Source organism: Lathyrus oleraceus, chromosome 6 (genome assembly GCF_024323335.1).
Source record: "Lathyrus oleraceus cultivar Zhongwan6 chromosome 6, CAAS_Psat_ZW6_1.0, whole genome shotgun sequence".
Lineage (NCBI taxonomy): Eukaryota > Viridiplantae > Streptophyta > Magnoliopsida > Fabales > Fabaceae > Lathyrus > Lathyrus oleraceus.
In genome coordinates, this window is record NC_066584.1 from 522,320,171 (window position 1) to 522,342,675 (window position 22,505).

At 34.6% G+C, this 22,505-nt stretch overlaps 1 protein-coding gene across 1 annotated transcript; it reads left to right on the forward strand.

The window, feature by feature from the left end:
* Positions 1–7,350: 7,350 nt before the first annotated feature.
* On the forward strand, positions 7,351–22,170 carry LOC127091629 (ATP-dependent DNA helicase 2 subunit KU70). Its single transcript, XM_051030316.1, has 19 exons — positions 7,351–7,530; positions 7,611–7,688; positions 7,773–7,889; positions 7,968–8,082; positions 8,160–8,265; positions 8,351–8,468; positions 8,575–8,658; positions 8,769–8,827; positions 9,813–9,946; positions 10,143–10,186; positions 10,687–10,763; positions 17,886–18,033; positions 18,505–18,566; positions 19,490–19,550; positions 19,948–20,040; positions 20,158–20,275; positions 21,073–21,175; positions 21,536–21,719; positions 21,914–22,170. Exons 1-19 carry the CDS (start codon positions 7,456–7,458, stop codon positions 22,025–22,027), a joined length of 1,890 nt encoding a protein of 629 aa, XP_050886273.1. The 5' UTR covers positions 7,351–7,455; the 3' UTR covers positions 22,028–22,170.
* Positions 22,171–22,505: the final 335 nt, after the last annotated feature.

The window sequence follows — 22,505 nt, forward strand, 5'->3', positions numbered from 1 at the left end:
TTTATCCTTATCCCTACATTGTATTCTTTTTTTCTTCAAAATACCCTTATATAAATAGTTTGTTAAAATTTAAAAATATTAAAAAATTAATTATCCGATTTTTTTACAGAATCTTATTGTACACAATAAAAATTAAAAATGTTAAAACACTGATTATCAAAACTCTTTTTTCCAAAATCTTATGATACACAAAAAGTCATTGTTAAAAATTGACTATGAGAACTCTTTTAAAAAGTGTTATGGTACACAAAATATAAACTGACTACCGGAACTCTTTTACAAAGTTTTTTAGTACATAAAACAAAAGTTAATGTTAAAAACTAATTAACGAAACTCTTTTGCAAAATTTGGTCGTACAGAAAATAAAAATAAAAATAAAAAATAAAAAATTGATTATCATAACTCTTTTGTAAAGTCTTCCGGTACACAAAATAAAAATTAATTATAAAAACTAACTACCAAAACTCTGTTGTAAAGTCTTATGATACACACAATAAAAATTAATGTTAAAAACTAACTATCGGAACTCTGTTGCAAAGTCTTCCGATATATAAAATAAACATAAAAAATATTTAAAAAATTAATTACTGGAACTCTTTTGCAAAGTCTTCTGAAAAATTATTTAAAAAAAAGAAAGAAAAAAGAAGCTAAATTAGTTTAAAAAAATATACAAAGACAAAGTTAATATTTTTTATAAAATGTATGGGTATAGGAACAAGGATATGAGTATGAGGTAAAATTTTCTAGCAACTTTAATGAAAAACTCAACATATAGTACAAGAAATGTGCCACTAAATCCTTAAACTCGAATATTTAACTTGACACCCCGCTTAGATATGACACCCCATTTAAAGTGTTTTTATCGTAATACCCTTTTATAAAAACTATTTTTTTATAATTTACGGATTTTTTCCGGAAATTTGCCACAGGTAACAGAAATTTTTGAAATTTCCATTTTTTTTATCGGAAATTTCTGGTATAAGACGAAAATATTTGGTAAAAATATTTGAAGAGTACTGGAATTTTCAAAAAAAAACTTACGCTAATTTCAAAATTTCTGATACACTATCGTAAATTTTGAAATTTTGGTACAGTATAGGAAATTTCCAAATTTTCGGTAGTGTAAAAAAAGTTCGACAATTTTGATTTTTTTTTAAAATTAAGGTATTCTTCATTTTCGGAAATTTTCATTTATATCGTAAATTTCAAAATTTCCAATAAAAAAATGGAATTTCCGATAATGTAAAAAACTTTCACTTGTTTCAATTTTTTTTCAAAGATAGTTTTAAAATTATGAAACTACGGATATATCAGTTTAAGTTGGGGATGACAAGTTAATTCCTCCATAAACTCTTAGAAACAAAACCTAATATAAGTAGTCTAACTAATTAATTTACAATTCATTCCCAAAAATAACAAAGGCATGTATATAATTTCATATAGCTAATTATAATAAAACTAAAATATTTATATTTAAAAATAATCAAATTAAATTATAAAATTAAATATTTTAAATATTTGTTGACTTGTCTCTACAGAAATTAAAATTAAATAACAAATATTAACTTTTTTGTTATTTATTAAAATAAAATAGGAAGAGTGCTCTATTTAACCTTAATTTTAATAATATAAATATTTATTGACTATTTGGATAAAATTATTAGACAACAACTATTCACTTAATAAGATAAATATTTTACAAGAATTTAGATTTTTCTTCTACTAAAATATTTAAGTGGCTCCATACGTATCTAAAATATTTATCTTCTTATAAAATGTTTTAATAAATCTAAATTCTTGTAAAATATTTAAGCGGCTCCGTACTAAAATATTCACTTAATAAAAATAAATATTTACTTGTAATTGATTAATAAGATTACAAAAATTTAGATTTTTCTTAAACAATGCACGGGCTAAAACATGTATGTGTGAATACTATATATATATATATATATATATATATATATATATATATATATATATATATATATATATATATATATATATATATATATATATATATGTGTGTGTGTTACTATACAAATAAATAATTGAAACATTAGTAGGGCATGGACCCACATACGGATATAAGTGGCTTCATCCCTGTTTGTTCATCAACCCCTCCTTTATGAAGATTGTACAATCGTTATACCAATTGTGCTAATCTTTTACGGATATAAGGAAATCTCGTTGGTACCTTTGCATTTGCTTTAAAGTTTCCCACAATTTTTTCTTTGTTATTGCGCAAAAAGCTTGGCTCTCACGACTTATGGTGCGTCCTTTGTTATACTTTTTCCTCTTTCAACTTTAAAAGGTTCAAAATGACAACTTTGTCAAATCTAGCTTAAGGGTTGCGGATCTATTTGTGGGTTTGTCAGGGACTACGTGTCTCTAGTATAATACGGTGATTATGTATGGAAAGTAGATCATTATATATGTACTTCTCTTTGCGCAAGCATGAATCTTCTGGCATATGATATTGGCAATGTTGATGAGAAAACGGGTTGAGAGTTATGCAACCCTCACCCAATCATTTAGTCCAACAGTGGTTGAATCTTCAAAAGTACATCTTTGAGCCAAAAATGTGTAAATTTAGTAAGATATTTTGATCATAATCATTAATTGGTTTTCCTACCATGTGTGTGAAAGATAAAGGGCCTTAATGTGATTATCCTGAATGAAAGAGGATGAAACAAATAGGAAAATTAGACTTTGATTCAATGACAATATTTGAACCGGTATGCATAAGAGGGAGACTTGTGCCTGCAAAATAAGGTTTGTGTTATCATAATATCCTTGGTGTCGACACTACTACTTATCGAATCAACTTTAGTCAAACCAATTTTTGTAACCACGTTCGAGTATCTGAGTGTTATGTTTTCTTTAAGTCTTTGTATCTTTATTGCTGCATTACATTCTTTTACATGCTAGCTGGCTTGCTTGAGGACAAGCAAGGATTCAAGTGTAGGGGAGTTTGATAACTCGAAGACATGTCATATTTTCGGCTCGATTTGCATGCATTTTAGTGTCATTTTCTATGTCTTTTGCGGTATTATATCAGTGTTTTATGTATATTTTAGGTGCTTAACATTTAAAGGCTTTCGTGCGAGAAAACAATGACAAAATGACAAAAACAGGAGAAAATGACAAGTATTATGTTGTCATGATGGGCTCACTGTCAGCGTGATTCTCATCGTGACATTTGGAGGTAAAATTCATCATAGAAAGTTAACAAAAAGAAGAAAAGGCGCCTGAGTTGGATGACAGGCGGGTCACCAGATGGATGACGATCGTCATCTTCCCCAGCCTCGTGACGGACGAGTCGTCATTGCCATGATGCCCGTCAGGTGTTTCAAGCCCAGAAAATTCGCCCACTTCTCAAAACTTAGTTTATTCACTCCCTTCATTTTCCCCACTTCTAATACACGACCTGAAGCATCCTTTGTACGAATTTGTTGAGAAATAAATCTGCCCAAGCTTATTGTTATTTTTGAGCTAGAAAAACACTTATTATAAAAGCGATTATTTGTTCACATCAGGAAATTATTGCAAAATTTAGTTCTTAGTTTGGAGTCATTTGTTTGTCATTAAGTTGTTGTTATTTTAATTTTGTCGTCATAATTTTCTAGAAATTTATTTCAAGCATTTTTGTACGAGATTCAAGTCTCTACTTTAGAGTAGATTATCATAATATTGTATTTATTCATAGATGTTCCCTTTTCTACTTCTTTAATTTTGTTTCACTTACAGTTTACTATACTTGCATGTTGCTATTTAATATTACTATGATGAATATCAACATATAAACTATTTAAAGTATGTTTAACGTAATAAACTTGTTCGGCTAAATCTGTCGAGTCCGGAATGTAAGGACCGTCATACCGACGGGGCTCCAATTAGTCGTTAAAAATTATAATTAAAATGAGAATTGTTTATGGTCTGGAAGGAGGCTACCATATTCTTTGAGAGGTAGTAGGTCTCCATATATTCCAGTTTGGTTTGCTTGGAAGTGCTGACCTCCATCAGTCGTTTTCTTGAGAAAACATAAGGGAATTAATTACTATTACTACTACTTAAACTATCACTATCAAACTAGTAGTGCTCTCACAACTTCCAAAGTGGTATGGGTGCATCTAAAAGGAGGCTACCATATTCTTTGAGAGGGAGTAGGTCTTCATATATTTCAATTTGGTTTACTTGGAAGTGCTGACCTCCATCAGTCGTTTTCTTGAGAAAACATAAGGGAATTAATTACTATTAGTACTACTTAAACTATCACTATCAAACTGGTAGTGCTCTCATAACTTCCAAACAAATCTAACTCCAACAACCTGCAATCTAGTGTTCCATAAGGACGTCACACATGCCTAAAATAATGATTCCACATTTCCACACGCTCATCACAATTTAAGGACCATATTATGTTTCCACCCTCATCCAAATCCCTAATAATCTCCATTAAAGAAAGTAAAGAAACAAATGAGTAAAACTTATACTTGAAAGGTAAAAGTAGGGTTGAACTTGACGAGGCTTGGAAGTGAGTTCGACCCGAGCTTGCAAATGGTTCAAACAAGAAGTTTAAAGGAAAATATTTCCAAAAAGAAGGTGTGATGAGGTTATGTGCCTTTATAAGACCTAAAAAGCTAGGTCTGATAGGTAATGAGCAACCTAGACCAATTTGGTTTCTCAAGAGAAACTCATAATCAAAAACATTTATTGTTGCATATGCTCTATTAGAGTCTCTTAAAGGATTCACCTTAAGATGACTTAAGGAACACACCCCAAGATCACTTAAGGGACTCACACCACTATGACTTCAGGAACTCACCCTAAGATCACTCGAGGGGCTTGTCCAAGATCATTTAAGGTATTCAACCCCAAGATCAATTGAAGGGCTCACTCCAAGATAACTTGAGGGAGTCGCTCCAAGATCAGCCGAAGACGCGTCTCAAGGCGGTTAAAATGCTATCCAAGTAAGCCCAATGTATATTAAAGGATTAAATGCCTTAAGATCAGACCACTTCATCATTTTTTAAACTCCTCGTGCTTGAGAGACTATGTACATGTATAAATTTATTGAGCCCTTAGGAAGGTGATCCAAAGGGTATGCAACACCAAACATACAAGCGTATGATGAGTGTAATTTAAGGTCATCTAAAGCTCCATTATGGGATGCCCAAAAAACTAACGACATATCGCCTAAATTGGACTAACAACCCACTCGCTTGGACTTGAGACATACAAATAAACCCTTGTTCACCCCATTGCATTAAATATGGGATCACAAAACAAATCTACATCCAACATACTACACTCATTATACTTTTTAGCAAGTATATCATTTATTTTTAAAATCTTCTTAAAAATCTTAACTATATCAAGCCAATAAAGTTTGTTTTATTCAATTAAATTAAATTTCAATTCTTTTAAATATTTAATCTATAAAATTTTAATTAAATTAAACTTTTTTTAACACAATAAATGAAACAAGTGTATAAGTTATAATATAAAATTATTTAAAAAATACATTATTTCATTTTTAATTCATAGGCATGAATTAATATCATAAAATAATTTTACATTGTAGTTTTTAAAAAACTATCCTCATTCATATCATATAAATAACTTAAAAATATTTTATTAATTTAGTGAAATACATATCTTTTATTAAATATCTTTTTAATAAAATATTGATGTACCATTATTTTATAGTAACTACGTATATATATAAATATATATTTTCTTATAATTTAAAAATTACACAAAATATTATAGGTGAATAAAACAATGATTCCAATAACGTCACACATGCCTAAAACAATGATTCCACATTTCGATGCACTCATCACAATTTAAGGGCTTTATTACGTTTCCACACTCATCTAAATCCCTAATAATCACCATTAAAGAATGTAAAGAAACAAAGGAGTAAAACTTGTACATGAAAGGTAAAAGTAGGGTTGAACTTGACGAGGCTTGGAAGTGAGTTCGACCCGAGCTTGCAAATGGTGCAAACAAGAAATTTAAAGGAAAAATATTTCCAAAAAGAATGTGTGAAGAGGTTATGTGCCTTTATAAGACCTAAAGATCTAGGCCTGGTAGGTAATGAGCAACCTAGATCGATTGACTTCTCAAGAGAAACTGATTATAAAAAACATTATTTGTTGCACATGCTATGTTAGAGTCTCTTGAAGGACTCACCCCAAGATGACTTAAGGGACACCCCCCAAGATCACTTAAGGGACCCACACCCAAAGATTTTGAGGGACTCACACCATTGTGACTTAATAAACTCACCTTAAGATCACTTGAGAGGCTTGTCCAAGATCATTTAAGGTATTCGGCCCCAAGATCAATTCAGGGGCTCACCCAAGATGACTTGAGGGACTCGCTCCAAGATCACTCGAGGACACGTCTCAAGGCAGTTAAGATCCTATCCAAGGAAGCTCAATGTATATTAAAGGGTTAAATGCCTCAAGATTAAACCACTTCATCCTTTTTCAAAGCCCTCGTGCTTGAGAGGCTATGCACATATATAAATTTATTGAGCCCTTAGGAAGGTGATCTAAAGGGTATGCAACACAAAACATACATGCATCTGACGGGTGTCACTTGAAGGTCATCTAAAACTCCATTGTGGGATGCCCAGCAAACCAACGACATATCGCCTAGATTGGGCTAACAACCCACTCACTTGGACTTGAGACATACGAATAAACCCCTGTTCATCCCATTGCACTAAATATGGGATCACAAAACAAATCTACAACCACAAGACTACACTCATTATACTTTTTAGCAAGTATATCATCTATTTTTAAAATTTTCTTAAAAATCTAAACTATATCAAGTCAATAAAGTTTGTTTTATTCAATTAAATATTTCAAATTTTTTAAATGGTTAATCTATAAAATTTTCTTAAAAATCTAAACTATATCAAACAAATACAATTGCTTTATTCAATTCAATTCAATTTCAAATTTTATAAATATTTAATCTATAAAATTTTAATTAAAATAAAATTTTTTCAATACAATAAATGAACAAGTGCCTAAGTTATAATATAGAATAATTCAAAAAATACATTATTTAAATTTAAAGTTTCATAGACAAAGACATGGATTAATATCGTAAAATAATTCTACATTATCGTTTTTAAAAAACTATCCTCATTCATATCATATAAATAATTTAAAAATATTTTATTGATTTAATGAAATACAAATCTTTTATTAAATATGTTTTCAATTAAATATTGATGTATGTATATATTTAAATATATATTTTTTATAATTTAAAAATTACACAAAATATTGTAGGTGAATAAAAGAAAAAGTTTTGAATAAATTGGAGGTGAAAGAAAAGAAAAGAAAAGACAAGCGTGTGCGGAAAGGAAGGAGAAAGCAACAAGTTTATTTAGAAATTGGTTTGAGCGCGCATCGAGTGAGTAGCAGAATGGACATGGAAGATGATCCTGACTATGATATCTTCAGAGACGAAGATGAAGATCCTGATGCTCAACTCCACACAGTCAGTAACTACACTTACTTTATCATCTTCTTCTTAAATCTCAAAATCCATTCATTCATTCATTCATTCATTCATTGCAGGAAAATGATTCCAACAAAGAATACGTGGTTTATCTCGTCGATGCATCTCCTAAAATGTTCACCACTACTTGCTTATCGGTTTGTTTCTCTCTTCCAACCATGCCCTAATTTCTTTCATTCCTCTTCCTACTCCCAACCATGCCCTAATTTCACTCATTGCAGGAAAATCAAGACCCTGAAACTCACTTCCAGATTGCTCTTAGTTGCATCTCACTCTCGCTCAAGGCTCAGATAATCAACAAATCCTATGATCAAGTTTCCATATGTTTCTTTAACACAGTGAGTAACTTTTTACATAAACCTTTCTCTTTTTACATAAACCTTTCTCTTGCTCATACCCTAATTTTTTATTTACAGAGGGAGAAGAAGAATTTACAAGACCTAAATGGTGTTTATGCATTTCATCTTCCTGAAGGAGACTATCTAGACAGGCCTACAGCTAGGCTTATCAAAGAATTTGATAATCTTCAGGGTATTTTTTTTTTGCTGCTGCTAGATAACCATTTTTTTTATGTTAGATACTTCTTATTTCTTTGTAATCTTCTCTAGATTCTTTTTCCAAAAACATTGGAAGCCACCATGGTGTCTTGCCGGGAAGTCGAGAGAATCCTCTCTACAATGCTATCTGGGTGGCTCAAGCACTTCTTCGTAAAGGGTAATACATACACACGTTACTTGCATTCTAACATCTATTATATTTATCCGTGAATGATATGATAACGAGGAAACATTTTTATCAGGTCTGCAAAGACAGTCAATAAACGCATACTTTTGTTCACAAACGAAGATGATCCTTTTGGGTGTCTCAAAGGGGCTATAAAATCTGACATGACAAGAACCACACTGCAGAGGGCTAAAGTACCAATCTCTATATGCTTTTTAGCATGCATAGTTTTACATCAACTTGAGTTTAAAGGATGCTTGTATTTCGTACCTATTATCATTATTTTCTGTGTTTGTGAAGGACGCACAAGATCTTGGCATAACAATTGAGCTTCTTCCATTGAGTTCCCCAGATGAAATGTTCGACTTATCTAAATTCTATGTTGTATGTATACATCTTTTACATATACATAATCAACTAATTTATCTCTTAACGTATACTGATTATTAGTAAACTGTTGTTTATCCTGATTTTGTTATTTGCCTGTCTTTCAGGATTTGATTGGCTTGGAAGGAGATGATCTTGTTAGCTTTATGGCATTAGCAGGAAACAGGTATGGCAACCTATCCACGTAACCCATCTCTAAGTTTCCCTGGCTTATATCTTTGATTTTAAAATCTTTGAAATATCGTCATGTACTGAACTAGGGCAAGGGCAACTATTGTGTCCTTAAAAGTTTGATTTGTGCTGCCGGAATCTGAAGTTTCTGACACATAAAGCAGGGAGAGTAGCGAGTTTAAACTTGCTCCCATCATCTGACTGTGTATGCTTTAGGATTCTCGTTAGATACTTTTGTAGATTAAGGACCATCTATGTGAATTCAAATTGGAAAAGTTATAATTGGTTATAATGCAGAGATGTCGCTAAATGGTGGTTCTGATCTGTTATAAATTGGGCGCATCTATGTTGGATAGTTATAGACTCTATGTAGTGTAGAAATTTATAACGATTAAGAATAAAGCCAACTATATCCTTTAGTTTTATGCATTCTAATAATTCCTAAATGGAACCAAAGCAACAAGATTGGCGCAGTGCTAGTTCTTAGACACTGTTGTTTTGTTTTCAGTTAAGTATTAAAAACATGAAAATGATATTTTCAAGTTGTTTCTGGGTTAGGGCTTAGGATTTAGTCACCGAGATTTAGGTTTCAGATAAAACCCATGGATATTGGGTCTGAACCTACAATATTCAACATGCCATTCATTGATGCATCTGTGCTTGGAGTTCATGATCTTATATTCTTTACTTTTGCCAAGATTGTTACACTTGATCCAAAGGCTATTGACAGCATTTTTCTTGTAAAATCAGAAGAAGTAATAATATATTTCAACTCAATTTTAATATTTGGATTAATAACATTGATATACTTAAGATGACAAAAGGTGTGATTTTCTAGTGCATGAAGATTATTATGTTGTGCAAGAGTAATTATGAGTAAAAGCCCTAATCAGGACTAGGAGTTGATGTTTTTAAAACTATAAGTTCATCTTTATTTTAGGTCAATTTGATTTTCAATGTATTTTGTTTTTCAATTTCAGATTGGAGGATATGAAAGATCAGTTAAGAAAGCGCATGTTTACGAAACGCAGAGTCAAAAAATTTAAATTCACAATAGTTGATGGGCTATCAATAGAGCTTAATTCATATGCTTTAATTCGTCCCACTGTTCCTGGTAAGCATTTCTTGTTACTTTCTAGCTAATAACAGATATTGTTTAGTGGAATTTATATTCCTTCTTTGGTGTTTTCATTTTCTCCATTACCCTTGCCAACTTTCTCATGGCCCCTTTTAAGTTTTCTCAGAGGAAAAAATATAGCTTGCAAATTTCAGTTTATGTTGTAATGGCAGTTTATACTTTTGATGTGTAGGATCAATCACATGGCTTGATTCCATTACTAATCGTCCTTTGAAGGTGATGAATATTACAGCCTTAACTTGTAAACAATCTATTTTTTTACGTTACAGTGTAAATTTGTAATTCACTCATCAAACAATAATAACAATCAAAGCCTTATTCCACTCAATGGTGTCAGTTATGTGGATTAAATGATGCCACACATTTGAAAATTTCCCTCACAAGGTTATAATATCCTTTGGTTGAAACATAAAAGGGTCCTTGTACCCATACCCTTTCTATATAAATACACAAAACAGAATTTTAACGTGATTCTAGATTCTAGAATTTTGTTGGAGGATATGGATATAACTGTAGGAAAAGAATATTTATAGATCTGCTATGACTTTGATAGTTTCGAGACAGCCAAACCACTACGCACATATTGCTGCATCATATTTTTCCGTTAGTTTCTCTGTAGTCATGCCTTTTTATTGGACCATAATTCTCCTAAGTTTTCTGTGATTATATTCTTTTAATGTTCTAAGAAAATGATTGTAACTAGTTTGGTGGTCCAGAGTGAAAGAACTTTCATTTGTGCTGATACTGGTGCATTGGTGGAAGAATCTACCAGACGGTTTCATCCTTATAAAAAGTATGCGTTTTTTTCTTCTTTCTTTATATTATTTGAATATTATTATTTTGATTCTTTGGACATTTTTGTCACTGTTGCCCTATTTAGATTGGATTTAGAAAATGATAGCAACCCTAAGGTCCCTTCTGTTTAAGAAAGTGCAGTCATGCAGTCATCACTGAGAATAGGATTTGCTGGGATCCGGACCCTTGCCAGTTTTTTCTTTCTTTCTGGAAGAAATCTGTGGTTTAATTATAGAAATTCCAGGGTGACTTGTTTGGTTGCAAAATTTAGGGTGATAGTCTCTGGGATTATTTATTTTGGGATTCAGTGCTTCACAAGCTCAAGGTGGCTGCAAAGTCAGGCTTGAGGCAGACAGGTTGAGCTTGCTTCTGAGCTCCAGAAATCTTGAACTTGAGAGAGGTTTCGTGAGGATGTCAGCTTTTTGGTCAAGACCTGGAATATGGCAAACAGTGAGAGTCTTGTTGAGGACCTTTTCTCTTACAAAGAAGAGGTCAATCTCCATGTGTTTGGTTCTTGCATGAAGAACAGGGTTATGTGCCATAGCAACAGTACTCTGATTGTCACAGAAAATAGCTGGAGTTGTAAATGGAACCTTCAGCTCTGCTAGTAGTGTCTGAACCCACAAAACCTCTGCTGTTGTTTGTGCTAAACTGCGATATTCTGCCTCTGCACTGGAACGAGCAACAACAGTTTGCTTTTTGGACCACCAAGAGATCAAATTAGGGCCTAAGTACACTGCTGACCCAGAAGTGGATCTTCTATCATCGGGATCAGCAGCCCAGTCCGCATCACAATAGGCCTGAAGAGGGAAAGGTTGAGCAGGGGAAGCAGGGGTGAATAATAACCCAGAGGAAACAGTGCCTTTAAGATAACGCAGGATGCGTTTAACAACAAGCCAATGAGAATCCAAGGGGTGTGCCATGAACTGACACACTTTATTAACTGCATAGCAGATCTCAGGACGAGTAATGGTGGCATACTGCAGGGCCCCTACAATGGACCTGTAGTGGGAGGGATCAGAGAAGGCAGCGGAACCAGTTTTGGTGAGTTTGGTAGTGGAAGCCATAGGAGTAGCAACAAGATTGGAGTCACACATTTCAGTTTTGATAAGCAAATCTAAGAGATATTTGGATTGAGTGAGAAGCATATTGCCATTAGGCAACTTCGTTACCTCAAGGCCAAGAAAGTAATCTAAGTCCCCAAGTTGCTTGAGAGCAAACACATGATGAAGCTTTTGAGTGACCTGCTGAATGAGAGCAGTAGAGTTACCTGTGATGATTATATCATCAACATAAACCAACATATAGACAACAACACTTTGGTGTTTGTAGATAAACAGAGAAGTGTCACACTTGCTGTTCAGAAAACCAAAGGACAGAAGGGTTGTTTTGAGTTTCTCAAACCACTGTCTTGGGGCCTGCTTTAGGCCATACAAGGCCTTGGGTAGGTGACATACCAAGGATGAGTTGTTTCGTCAAGGAAACCATTAAGAAACACATTATTGATGTCCAGCTGCTGTACAAGCCATTTGTAAGTGAGAGCCAATGTGAGAATAATACGAATGGTTACAGGTTTGATAACAGGGGAAAAAGTTTCATTAAAGTCAAACCCATGGACTTGATGAAACCCCTTTGCAACAAGCCTAGCTTTGTATTTGTTTACTGACCCATCAACATTTTCCTTGACACGAAAAATCCACTTGCATCCTATAGCTTGTCTGTTAGGAGGCAGTGGTACAAATGACCAGGTTTTGTTTCTTTCTAAGGCACCATACTCCTCTTGCATAGCAGCAAACCACTTAGGATCTTGGAGTGCTACCTTAACACTCTTAGGCTCAGAATGAAGAAGGAAAGTAGAAGGATTAAGGCGAGGTAAAGGGACACCAGACTTAGTTCTGGTTGTCATGGGATGCGAATTAGTAGGCAGAGGTTGAAGGGCAGGATCCCTAGGAGTAGATATTGAAGAAGAAGATGGTGAACTAGAAACATTGGATGGAGAATTAATCATGGAAGGAGGAGATGGAGTGGAAACAGGGCCAGTAGGTGCAGAGGGAGATGACACAGGGGCAGCAGAATTATTACCAGGACTGGAATAGGAAGAAGAAGAGCCGGAGGCCATGGAAACCTCAGTAGGAGGAGGACCAGTAGGTAGAACAGGGGTGTTGAGAGTGACTGTGGATGAGGAGGAAGACGGAATAGAGGTTGAGGAGGAAGATTGAGTGGAGGGAAATAAGTCATGATAAGGGAATTTTGATTCATTAAAAAAGGACATCCTTAGAAATGAACATTCTGCCACTTGGTGAGAGACATTTGTAACCTTTGTGAGTTGTGGAGTACCCTAAAAAGAGGCACTCATGTGATCTAAAATTAAATTTCTGAGAATTATAGGGGCGCAGTATGGGAAAACAAGCACAACCAAACACCCTAAGAAATTTATAGTCAGGATTTTGGTTAAACAGGACATCATAGGGTATATTTTGATTGAGAGACATGGTTGGTAGGCGATTAATAAGATAGACAGCAGTTAAGAATGCATGGTCCCAAAATTTGAGGGGAAGAGAGGCATGACTAAGAAGTGTGAGACCAAGGTCAACAATGTGCCTATGCTTTCGCTCAACCACACCATTTTGGCGATGAGTATGGGGACAAATCAGACGGTGTATGATGCCAAGATCAGTAAGAAACTTTGTGAATGGGCGAAATTCACCACCCCAATCAGTTTGAACATATTTAATAGGAAAGCCAAATTGCAATTCAGCCATGGCTTTGAATTGATTGAAAGTGGTTAATGCCTCAGATTTGGTTTTAAGCATATAGATCCAAGTAAATCTTGTATATGCATCAACAAAGGTGATGTAATAGGTAAAGTTTTGTGAGGATTTGACTGGAGCTGGGCCCCAAAGGTCACTAAAAATTAATTCAAGAGGTGAGTGATATTGTGTTTGGGATTGAGGGGAATGCAATCTATGAGCTTTCCCCATACAGCAGGCTGAACAGAACATGGAGTTAGCTTTATTAGAGTAAGGAATATTACATTGAGCTAAAACAAGTTTCATAGTATTAGAATTGGGATGACCAAGGCGTAAATGCCAAGTAAAATGAGAATTACATGAATTATTTTCAGATACATTTTGATTAGAAAGAGAAACCCTATCACTGGTGCTGGAACTGGGGCTGGAAACAGGAGCACTTGAGGTTAGGGTAAGACAAGCAGTTTGGTTTGTTATAGGAGACTTGAGGAGCTGAAAGGTGAGGAAATTGATATAGGCCATCTTTTCCTACACGACCTTGGAGCAGAATTTCATTGGAAGCCTGAGATTTGACATAACATATGTCAGAATGAAACTCAAAAAATACATTGTTATCAAGGCAGAACTTACTGACACTGATGAAATTCTTTGTGATGGAAGGAACATGCAGTAAATTTTGAAGAGCTAAAGATGTATTAGGTTGAGATTGAGATGGAAAGAATGATGAGCCTGAAGAGTGAATGTGCAAACCTTGACCATTACCAATGAAGATCATCAGGACCTTCAAAGGGTGTGGATTGCTGTATGTTTTGAGAAGCGTTGGTGACATGGAAAGAAGCCCCTGAGTCTGGAAACCAAGAACTGCTTGGAGCTGAGCCAGTGTTAGCAATCATAGCATTAGGAGCGAATGGTGATGGAGGAGTGGGTAAAGGTGCAAGTCTTGGTTGATAACTTGGACGAGGCCAGGTGTTGGGCACCTGCTGAGCAAATTGAGGTCCACCAATAGGCTGAAAGGGATTGTAGAAATTTTGCAGATTCATAGATTGAAAATCAGCAGGTATATGAGGTTGAAATTGTTGATTAAACCTGTGGTAGCAGTTGACAGCAAGGTGTCCATACTTGAAGCAAACCTGACATTGTATGTTGCTGAGCCTGCCTCTTCCACGGCTGCGTCCTCCACTACGACCAACTGCACGACCTCCTCTTGAGAAAAAGGTTGAATTAACAGCTTGTTCAGTATTCTTGGCATTGGAAACCTCTGTTTCAGTTTGAGGATTGGCTTGAGTGAGATTCACTGAAGCAACTACCTCCATTTGCAATTGTTTCTTGTATTTGTTGGACCTCATTTCATGTACTAGAAGAAGAGCTTCCACTTCTTCAAGTTGCACGGAGTCGAATTTACTTTCAATCACATAAATAACAGAAGCGAAATCTTGAGGAAGACCTTCAAGAATGACATCAATGTGTTATTGATCTGGAACTGAATCTCCAACTGAGGCAAGCGCATCAACAAGAGCTTTGATTCGGACCAGATAATCGTCAACGGATTTATCTTCCAATGTTGTAGATCTGAGTTCCGCTCGTAGCTGCCTTGCTTTCGCACATGTTAGCTTTTGAAAGCGTGCAAGAATGCGTTCCCAGAGTTCGTACGAGTGAACATATCCAAGAACGCGTGAGAGAATCGAAGGCGATAGTGTGGACTGGAGCCACGTCAGAAGCCACTGATCTTGCGTGATCCAGGTGTGATATGCAGGGTTCTCGCGATTGGCTGTGCGATCGTTGTTGGTGAGAAATTGGTTAGGTATGTCGCGAAGATAAAGATAGTTTTGGAGGTTGTTCGCATTGACGAACGGGTCTACTTGCTGACGCCATAGCAAGAAATTCTTTTCATCAAGTTTTTCAGCAATTTTTAGCTGAAACGACATAGATGCCGTCGTAGCCACGGCGGCCGGAGCTGTTGTTGAAGACGCTGCCGAAATGCTAGCCATGGATAGAACCGAAGCTCTATGATACCATATTAGAGTGAAAGAAAGGAAGAAGAGAAAAGAGAGAGAGAGAAAGTGGATCTGAATTCTGTTATGTATTGATTCTGTTATCTTTTTCTATTACAGTGAATATATATATATATATATATATATATATATATATATATATATATATATATATATATATATATATATATATATATATATATATATATATATATATATAACCTGTGCCACTACTGGACTTAACCTACACCACACACACTAACTAACTACACGTTAGTTATGATGACATGGCACTCTAGAATATACACTAATATCGACCAAACATATATCCTCCAAGAACCAGATGTCAGACTATTCCTCTATCACCTTGAATGAGGGAGTTTCAATCCCTAACATCCTCCCCTACAAGCATCCATTCTATCAGATAAATGAAATTGTGAGAAAATAGTCAAGGGGATATTGTTTCCTAGAATTATTAGGCCAAGTACCAACCATTATTGTAGCTCGGTCACATTACTCATCAAGTATGATGGTGGCTGGAGGTTTTAGGTTGATTGTTTTGCTTTTATCAAGTTGAACATTCTGGATAAATTTCCTGTCCCAATTATACTTGAGTTTCTGAACTAGTTGAGGGCGGGGGCAGTAATTGAGTTTTGGATATTTCCAAATTAGGGTGAAAGATGACTTCCTTCATGAACAGATACTTAAACCTTTTTTGAGGAAATTTCATTTGTTTTTGCTTTCTTTGACAATATCCTCATTTATAATAACGAGGTAGAGATTCATGTGAAGATAGCTGCAAGTGTTGAGGGAACATATATTGTTTGCTAATAAGAAGAAATGTTCGCTTGGTCTAAAGAGAAGCTAGCGTATTTGGGACTCATTGTGTGATGTCAATGAGTCTCGGCGAACCTCCAAGATATGTTGGAGTGGGCTCCAAAGGATGTGAAGGGTTTGAGAGGGTTCCTTGGTTTACCGGATACTACATAAAATTTGTGAAGAATTATGGAAGAATAGCATGGCCCTCACCCGAAAGCTTAATAAAGACAACTTTGCTTAGGGGGAAGATGCTCAAATGGCATTTGAGCAACTTAAGAAGCTATGATAGCAATAGGGAAAGGGTTGAGCCTTGGGTATGGAGTGTCCAAGTCGTACAAACTAGTATGAGATGCTCAATGAAATATTTATATGTCTCGGATTCTTTTCCCTTGATAGCAGCTTTTAAGGGAGAGTTCACCAAGTGCTTAAGTACTTATCAAATGTCTTATCAAGCTTTGCCTATCTTGTGTTACATAGCTGGTTCAACACCTTTGTAGATGTTAGCCAATGTAAAATTGCTTGAATCTCATAGATATTTGCTTATTTTTTCTTTCCATTTTCATGTTTTGCATACATGTTTTCCTTTGAAGGTTAATAAACATGTTGACGTTACATATCCCACACTTATCTAATCCGTCCACTAGTTTTAACTTTTATTTTAAATCCCAAATTACCCCTTATAAATTTATTTGAACAATGTTACTTACACTACCCAATTTTATTATTTCCAAAATTATCCCTATACCCTTTTTCCTCCCTGTGCAAGCCATTACTGCACACATTTTTAAATTTTTTATTCAAAAACTAGATACATGGGGCTTCCACAACCCTGGATACAATAGTTTGTCAAGCTTGCCATAAATTGCAACACATTTGATACTGATAGTTTAAGAGTCAGAGACATCTTTTTAAATCTCATATCACTTCTGCTCTAAAACAACGATATGTATCTGTGTTCTCTTTACATTTGCATCAAAATGAAACCTATCAATGTCTTTCCAGCTGTCAAGGTCATAATAAATAGTGTAATTTTTGCCATGATATGCCTTTTCACCAAAGGGTGTCCTGCATGAGTTTCTGGATACATTAGTTTATCAAGCTTGTATAAGTCTGCGATGCAATTGATACTATTAATTTTTGGAAACTTCATTTATCCGAATGCAATATAGAATGTTTATCGGGAACTAAAAATTTCTCAAAACTCCATGTATCCAGACACCAAATTTAAATCCAGTTTCCGGAAGAAAAACATCAAAATGAGTGCGCCGGGAGAAGAAAGAGTGTTGGGAGGTTTTTTGAAATAGATGATATCAGTGTTAAAATTGTCCCAATATATTACAATAGGTAGTTTAGAATATTTTTTTTAAATTGAAAATTTGGCACTGGATGAATTATAGGAGTGTGGTGTATGTAACATCAATTTGTTGAGGCTGGTTGGTTTGTTAGACACTGCAATAAATATGCCACTGGCATGGTTATGGAGCTCAAATGTTTTTTGATGTTGTGTTGTCTCCTTTTTTTAATTACAGTTATAATATAAGTTTGTTATATTGTTTTCAGCCAGAATATTGTATTTTCTGTGAAGGAGCTATCTGAAATTAAGAGAGTTGCTACCGGACATCTACATCTTTTAGGGTTTAAGCCATTGAGTTGCTTGAGAGATTATTACAACATGAAGCCATCAACTTTCCTTTATCCAAGTGACGAGGTTATTGTTCTTCTAGTCATCAATACACAGTTGTTGATTACATTTTTTTTCATCAGTAATTTTTGGTTTTAATTGTAATTTGTCTGCTTGGCGCCGATGCCTTATCCTGTACTATTGATGTTTAATTTTTGTCAAATTTAAGCATCAAAATTATGATGGTCTTTCATCAGCCTTTTGATGACATTTCATCACCTACCCTCTGAAATTTTGTTTAAACACATCTTCTGACAAATTTGCTTACTGTGACTTTCCCTCAATTTAAAGTTCCATTCCATGTTATAGAAATGCATCTATGTATATATGCCTTCAGCTTATTGAATTGGTTCGAAAACTATCTTATCTTATTGTACGGTTAAGTAGTATTCTCATCAATTGATCTATTGGTATTGTGTATTTATGCCTTCAGCTTTAAGGAATGTTCTGAAAACTTTCTTTAATTATTTCCTTGTCATGCCTCGTTTTGTTTTGCAGGGTACAGATGGTAGCATGTGTACCTTCATTGCCCTTCATAAGTCCATGATACAGCTCAACCGGTACAATATTCTCAATTCCTTACAACAATGGCTCTTCTCACTTGCACTATCACATCCTTTTGGCCATGTTTCTGTCTACTCTATTAGAGTTGACAAAGTGGTTGAATTTTCCTAACATGCAGAAAAAGGGATTAGGTGGGTTGGCTAATTTGATAAAATAGATTGGCAGAGGCAACGCACACCAAATTATAGTAGGTTAGGTTTGGAGGTTGAAAGTGGTTGAGAGAGAATCTTTACCTAGGTGGTTACTCTTAAGAATGTGTGATTTGGGCCTAACTCAACCCTACAAAACCGGTTTGTAGAGTGAGGACTGCCCCCACTTATAAACACATGTTCATGCCATATATTGTCCGATGTGGGATTCTTAACACCCCCCCTCATGCCCAGAACTGAACATCTGGAGCGTGGAAATAAATGGTGGGTGACCTAACTCAACCCTACAAAACCGGTTTGTAGAGTGAGATCTTAAACGAGACTCTGATACCATGTTAAGAATGTGTGGTTTAGCCTAACTCAACCCTACAAAACCGGTTTGTATAGTGAGGATTGCCCCCACTTATAAACACATGTTCATGCCATATATTGTCCGATGTGTGACTCTTAACAGTTACTATTCATAAGCATATTCCAGTTAGATATATGTGATTTTTTTACGTGTAAAATCGTTTGTTTATATAAAGTAGAATTTGAAATTTTAGAGTGTTATATATACTCAAGTTCAATTTTTTTGGCTATTAATAGAAAAAAGGAGACAGAGACTGATTGGTGAAAGCTGCAAGTTAGGCAGTGTATACTATGCATAGTTGCATACACACATGTTTAGTATTTTAGTTTCGTTATTAGGGCATAGCTGATGTCAAGTGACTTGTTAACTTGTGTGTTAATAATTACTAATCGAAGTAATACCCTTGTGATCCTTTTAGTTTTGCAGTTGCATTTAGTGGCAGTTCATCTCGGCCTCAATTGGTTGCCCTTATTGCGCAGGTACAATATGTTGAACGGTACAATGTTTTTGCATTATACAATGAATAGAAATTCTTGAATTCAAGAGCTTGCATGTGGTGTTTTAATTAGATACTTAGATGGCCTTTTCTCTTAGAATCTGAATAATTCTGGAATGCTCTTTTACTGATGTAGTACAACTGCCTTGCATTTTCTTGCGTTCTGCTCATTTGCCTGCCACAGTTCTATTTGCTTATGCTCTAATTTTCTTCTGTACATTTCATACTGCTTCCTGTCATAGCAGAATCATCACTTGTCAGCTTTTTGTAATTATGAAATCATAGCTATTTAAGTCTATCAAGTCAAACTGAGAATTTGAACCTGTTGTTTCTGAGCTAAATCTGTGTCAAATTTGTAGCTTATATGTCTTTGATTGTAGGACGAGGTTATCCAATCTGGTGGTCAGATTGAGCCGCCTGGAATGCACATGATTTATCTTCCATATTCTGATGACATCAGACTTGTTGAAGAGGTAGAGAGAAGTGCAATAAGTTGAAGTTGTCTTTAAAGTTCAATTGTCAAACTAGAGAAAACTAAGTTTGTTGTTTTAAAAAGAAATTTATCAATAAGGAATGAAATATTTCTGCAGCGCTATTCAGATACTAGTGGGGTGCCTAAAGCAAGTGCTGATCAGATAAAAAAGGCAACTGATTTAATTAAGCGTTTGGACTTAAAAGACTTTTCTGTATTCCAGTTTACCAACCCTGGTAAGCTGCTTCTTCCTATTGCTCAGCCACTCACCTAACTTAATGCTGTGTTTAGAGTTTAGACTTCTAGGAAGCTTCATTGAAATACTTTATTAGTTTTAAATATTGGAATGCTATAATTTGATTTATTTAGTCAATTACTCACACCCACTGCATTCTGGCATCATTATACAAACCTCCTTAAATTCCTACACTTACCTTACCTGTATTATAGACTGTTGACTTGAAACTTCTTCAAGATATTGGATTAAGCATGTAAATGATTTCCGGTGAGAGTAGAGTACCAAATCGGATGAGACATGACTTGAAACTATATTTATACTCACAAGCCGATTTTGTAGGGATAGAGTTAGACTTAACTCATATTTTTGTGTCAAAAAACATTTCTCTCTCTCTTTTTCCTTTCTAATGTGAGTGAGAGGAGTAAGTCTTGAGTGTTGAAACAAATCATAAACAGTCAATATTAGAACATGAAATCATGTGAATTTCTTACGTGGTCACTTTGACATTATAAAATGGTGACGTGATTAGAAATAACTTTTAATCTTGATCACACATATACGGTTGCATGGTCAAGATTTACTCATAAAAGATGCTCCCCTCAACTTTGTAACTATATTCTATAGATTCATGTTCCTCTTGTTTCTTATATGGGTATATGACCCCCTTGATAGTATATCATCATTAACTAACACACTTCATATTTGTAGATGTTGTAGTTTTCCAGATGTTTATTATTCTCATTTAACAAAATGAGAAAGTTAGCATTCTGGGATTAGTAACACTTGAGTTTTCAGCCTTGCAGAGACATTATGCAGTATTGGAGGCATTAGCTTTGGAAGAAGACGAGATTCCAGAAATCAAAGATGAAACATTACCTGATGAGGAAGGCTTGGCCAGGTAAGTGCAGGGTTTTCATGATGTAATGAATATTTTAATTTTATTGCTTGATTTTCAGGTTCATCAGAATTGGAAGAAAATCTACTTTTTATGAGTATTAGCAACACATACATCCGAATATACTTTCTCATATTAGTTGAAATTCAAATAGGTCTCACTAAATTATATTGTTTCCACATAAATTTGATGGGACCTGTATAAATTTCAACCATTTGATACGAGCGCATTAGAGATTGTTGGTTGCAGTATAATATTTTTTAAATTTCCTGTTTGACTCTTCCTCTGTTCACTGGAAAAGATAAAAGATTTCTTCAAAAGACTCGGTATGAAATGATGATCTTACTTACATGTCACCTGCAGACCAGGAGTAGTAAGGGTATTAGAAGAGTTCAAGACCTCTATATACGGGGAGAATTATGACGAGGAAAGTGAGCAAGGCACTGGAAAGCCAACTGAAGCCTCCAAGAAACGAAAAGCTCATAGTGAGTTTGCTAAGAAAGAGTGTGAGAGCTATGATTGGGGTGAGCTCGCTGATTCTGGAAAGGTAAACCTTGAAATTTATTTTGCGTAATGGTTATATTTTAATAAATTTGGGACAAGCAGGTTTGCTTAAACATTAAGCCAATGGGTGAAGGCCCATGCAACATATTCAAATTTTCAGCTGCCTAGTTAGCACCACTTTTGTTTTAACTCTGTTAAAAACTTGTTGATACTGAATCATTTGATCTTGTTTTGCAGTTGAAGGATTTGACAATGGTGGAGTTAAAGTATTATCTCACAGGACACAATCTTCCTGTTTCTGGGAAGAAGGAAGCTATAGTTAGCCGGATATTAACTCATATGGGTAAATGAGCAAGAAAGAGACCAGTGTTTTGATTACTGATTTTATGTCCAAGACGTGTAAGTACGTACCGGAGTAATGTAAATTATCGTTTGTTCTTGACCCGATTTTGGATTATATAATCATCAAGACATTAGGGAAGATGTTTACACCATATTTTAGTGTTAGATATTACGTAGTATCTTTTCTTATAATGCTTGTTAAACCACATAATCTGTTAAGGAAGCAAAACAATAGGAAATGTGTTTTGATATAAACCTAAAAAAGAGACTTGGATTTACTGAAGTCCACATGCTCTACCAATTATAGTAAAAAGAAAAGGTCCATACTTTTTTAATCAAATGGCCATTTTTTGTTCTTATCTCTTAAACTTGAAAGATCAGTAATTTTATAAGAATTAACAATATATTTAATTTTAAAGTTAAATTTGAATAAAGCTTTGTTGCCCAGATAATTTTGTACAAAAATGTTGTAGTTTTTTGGACCCCT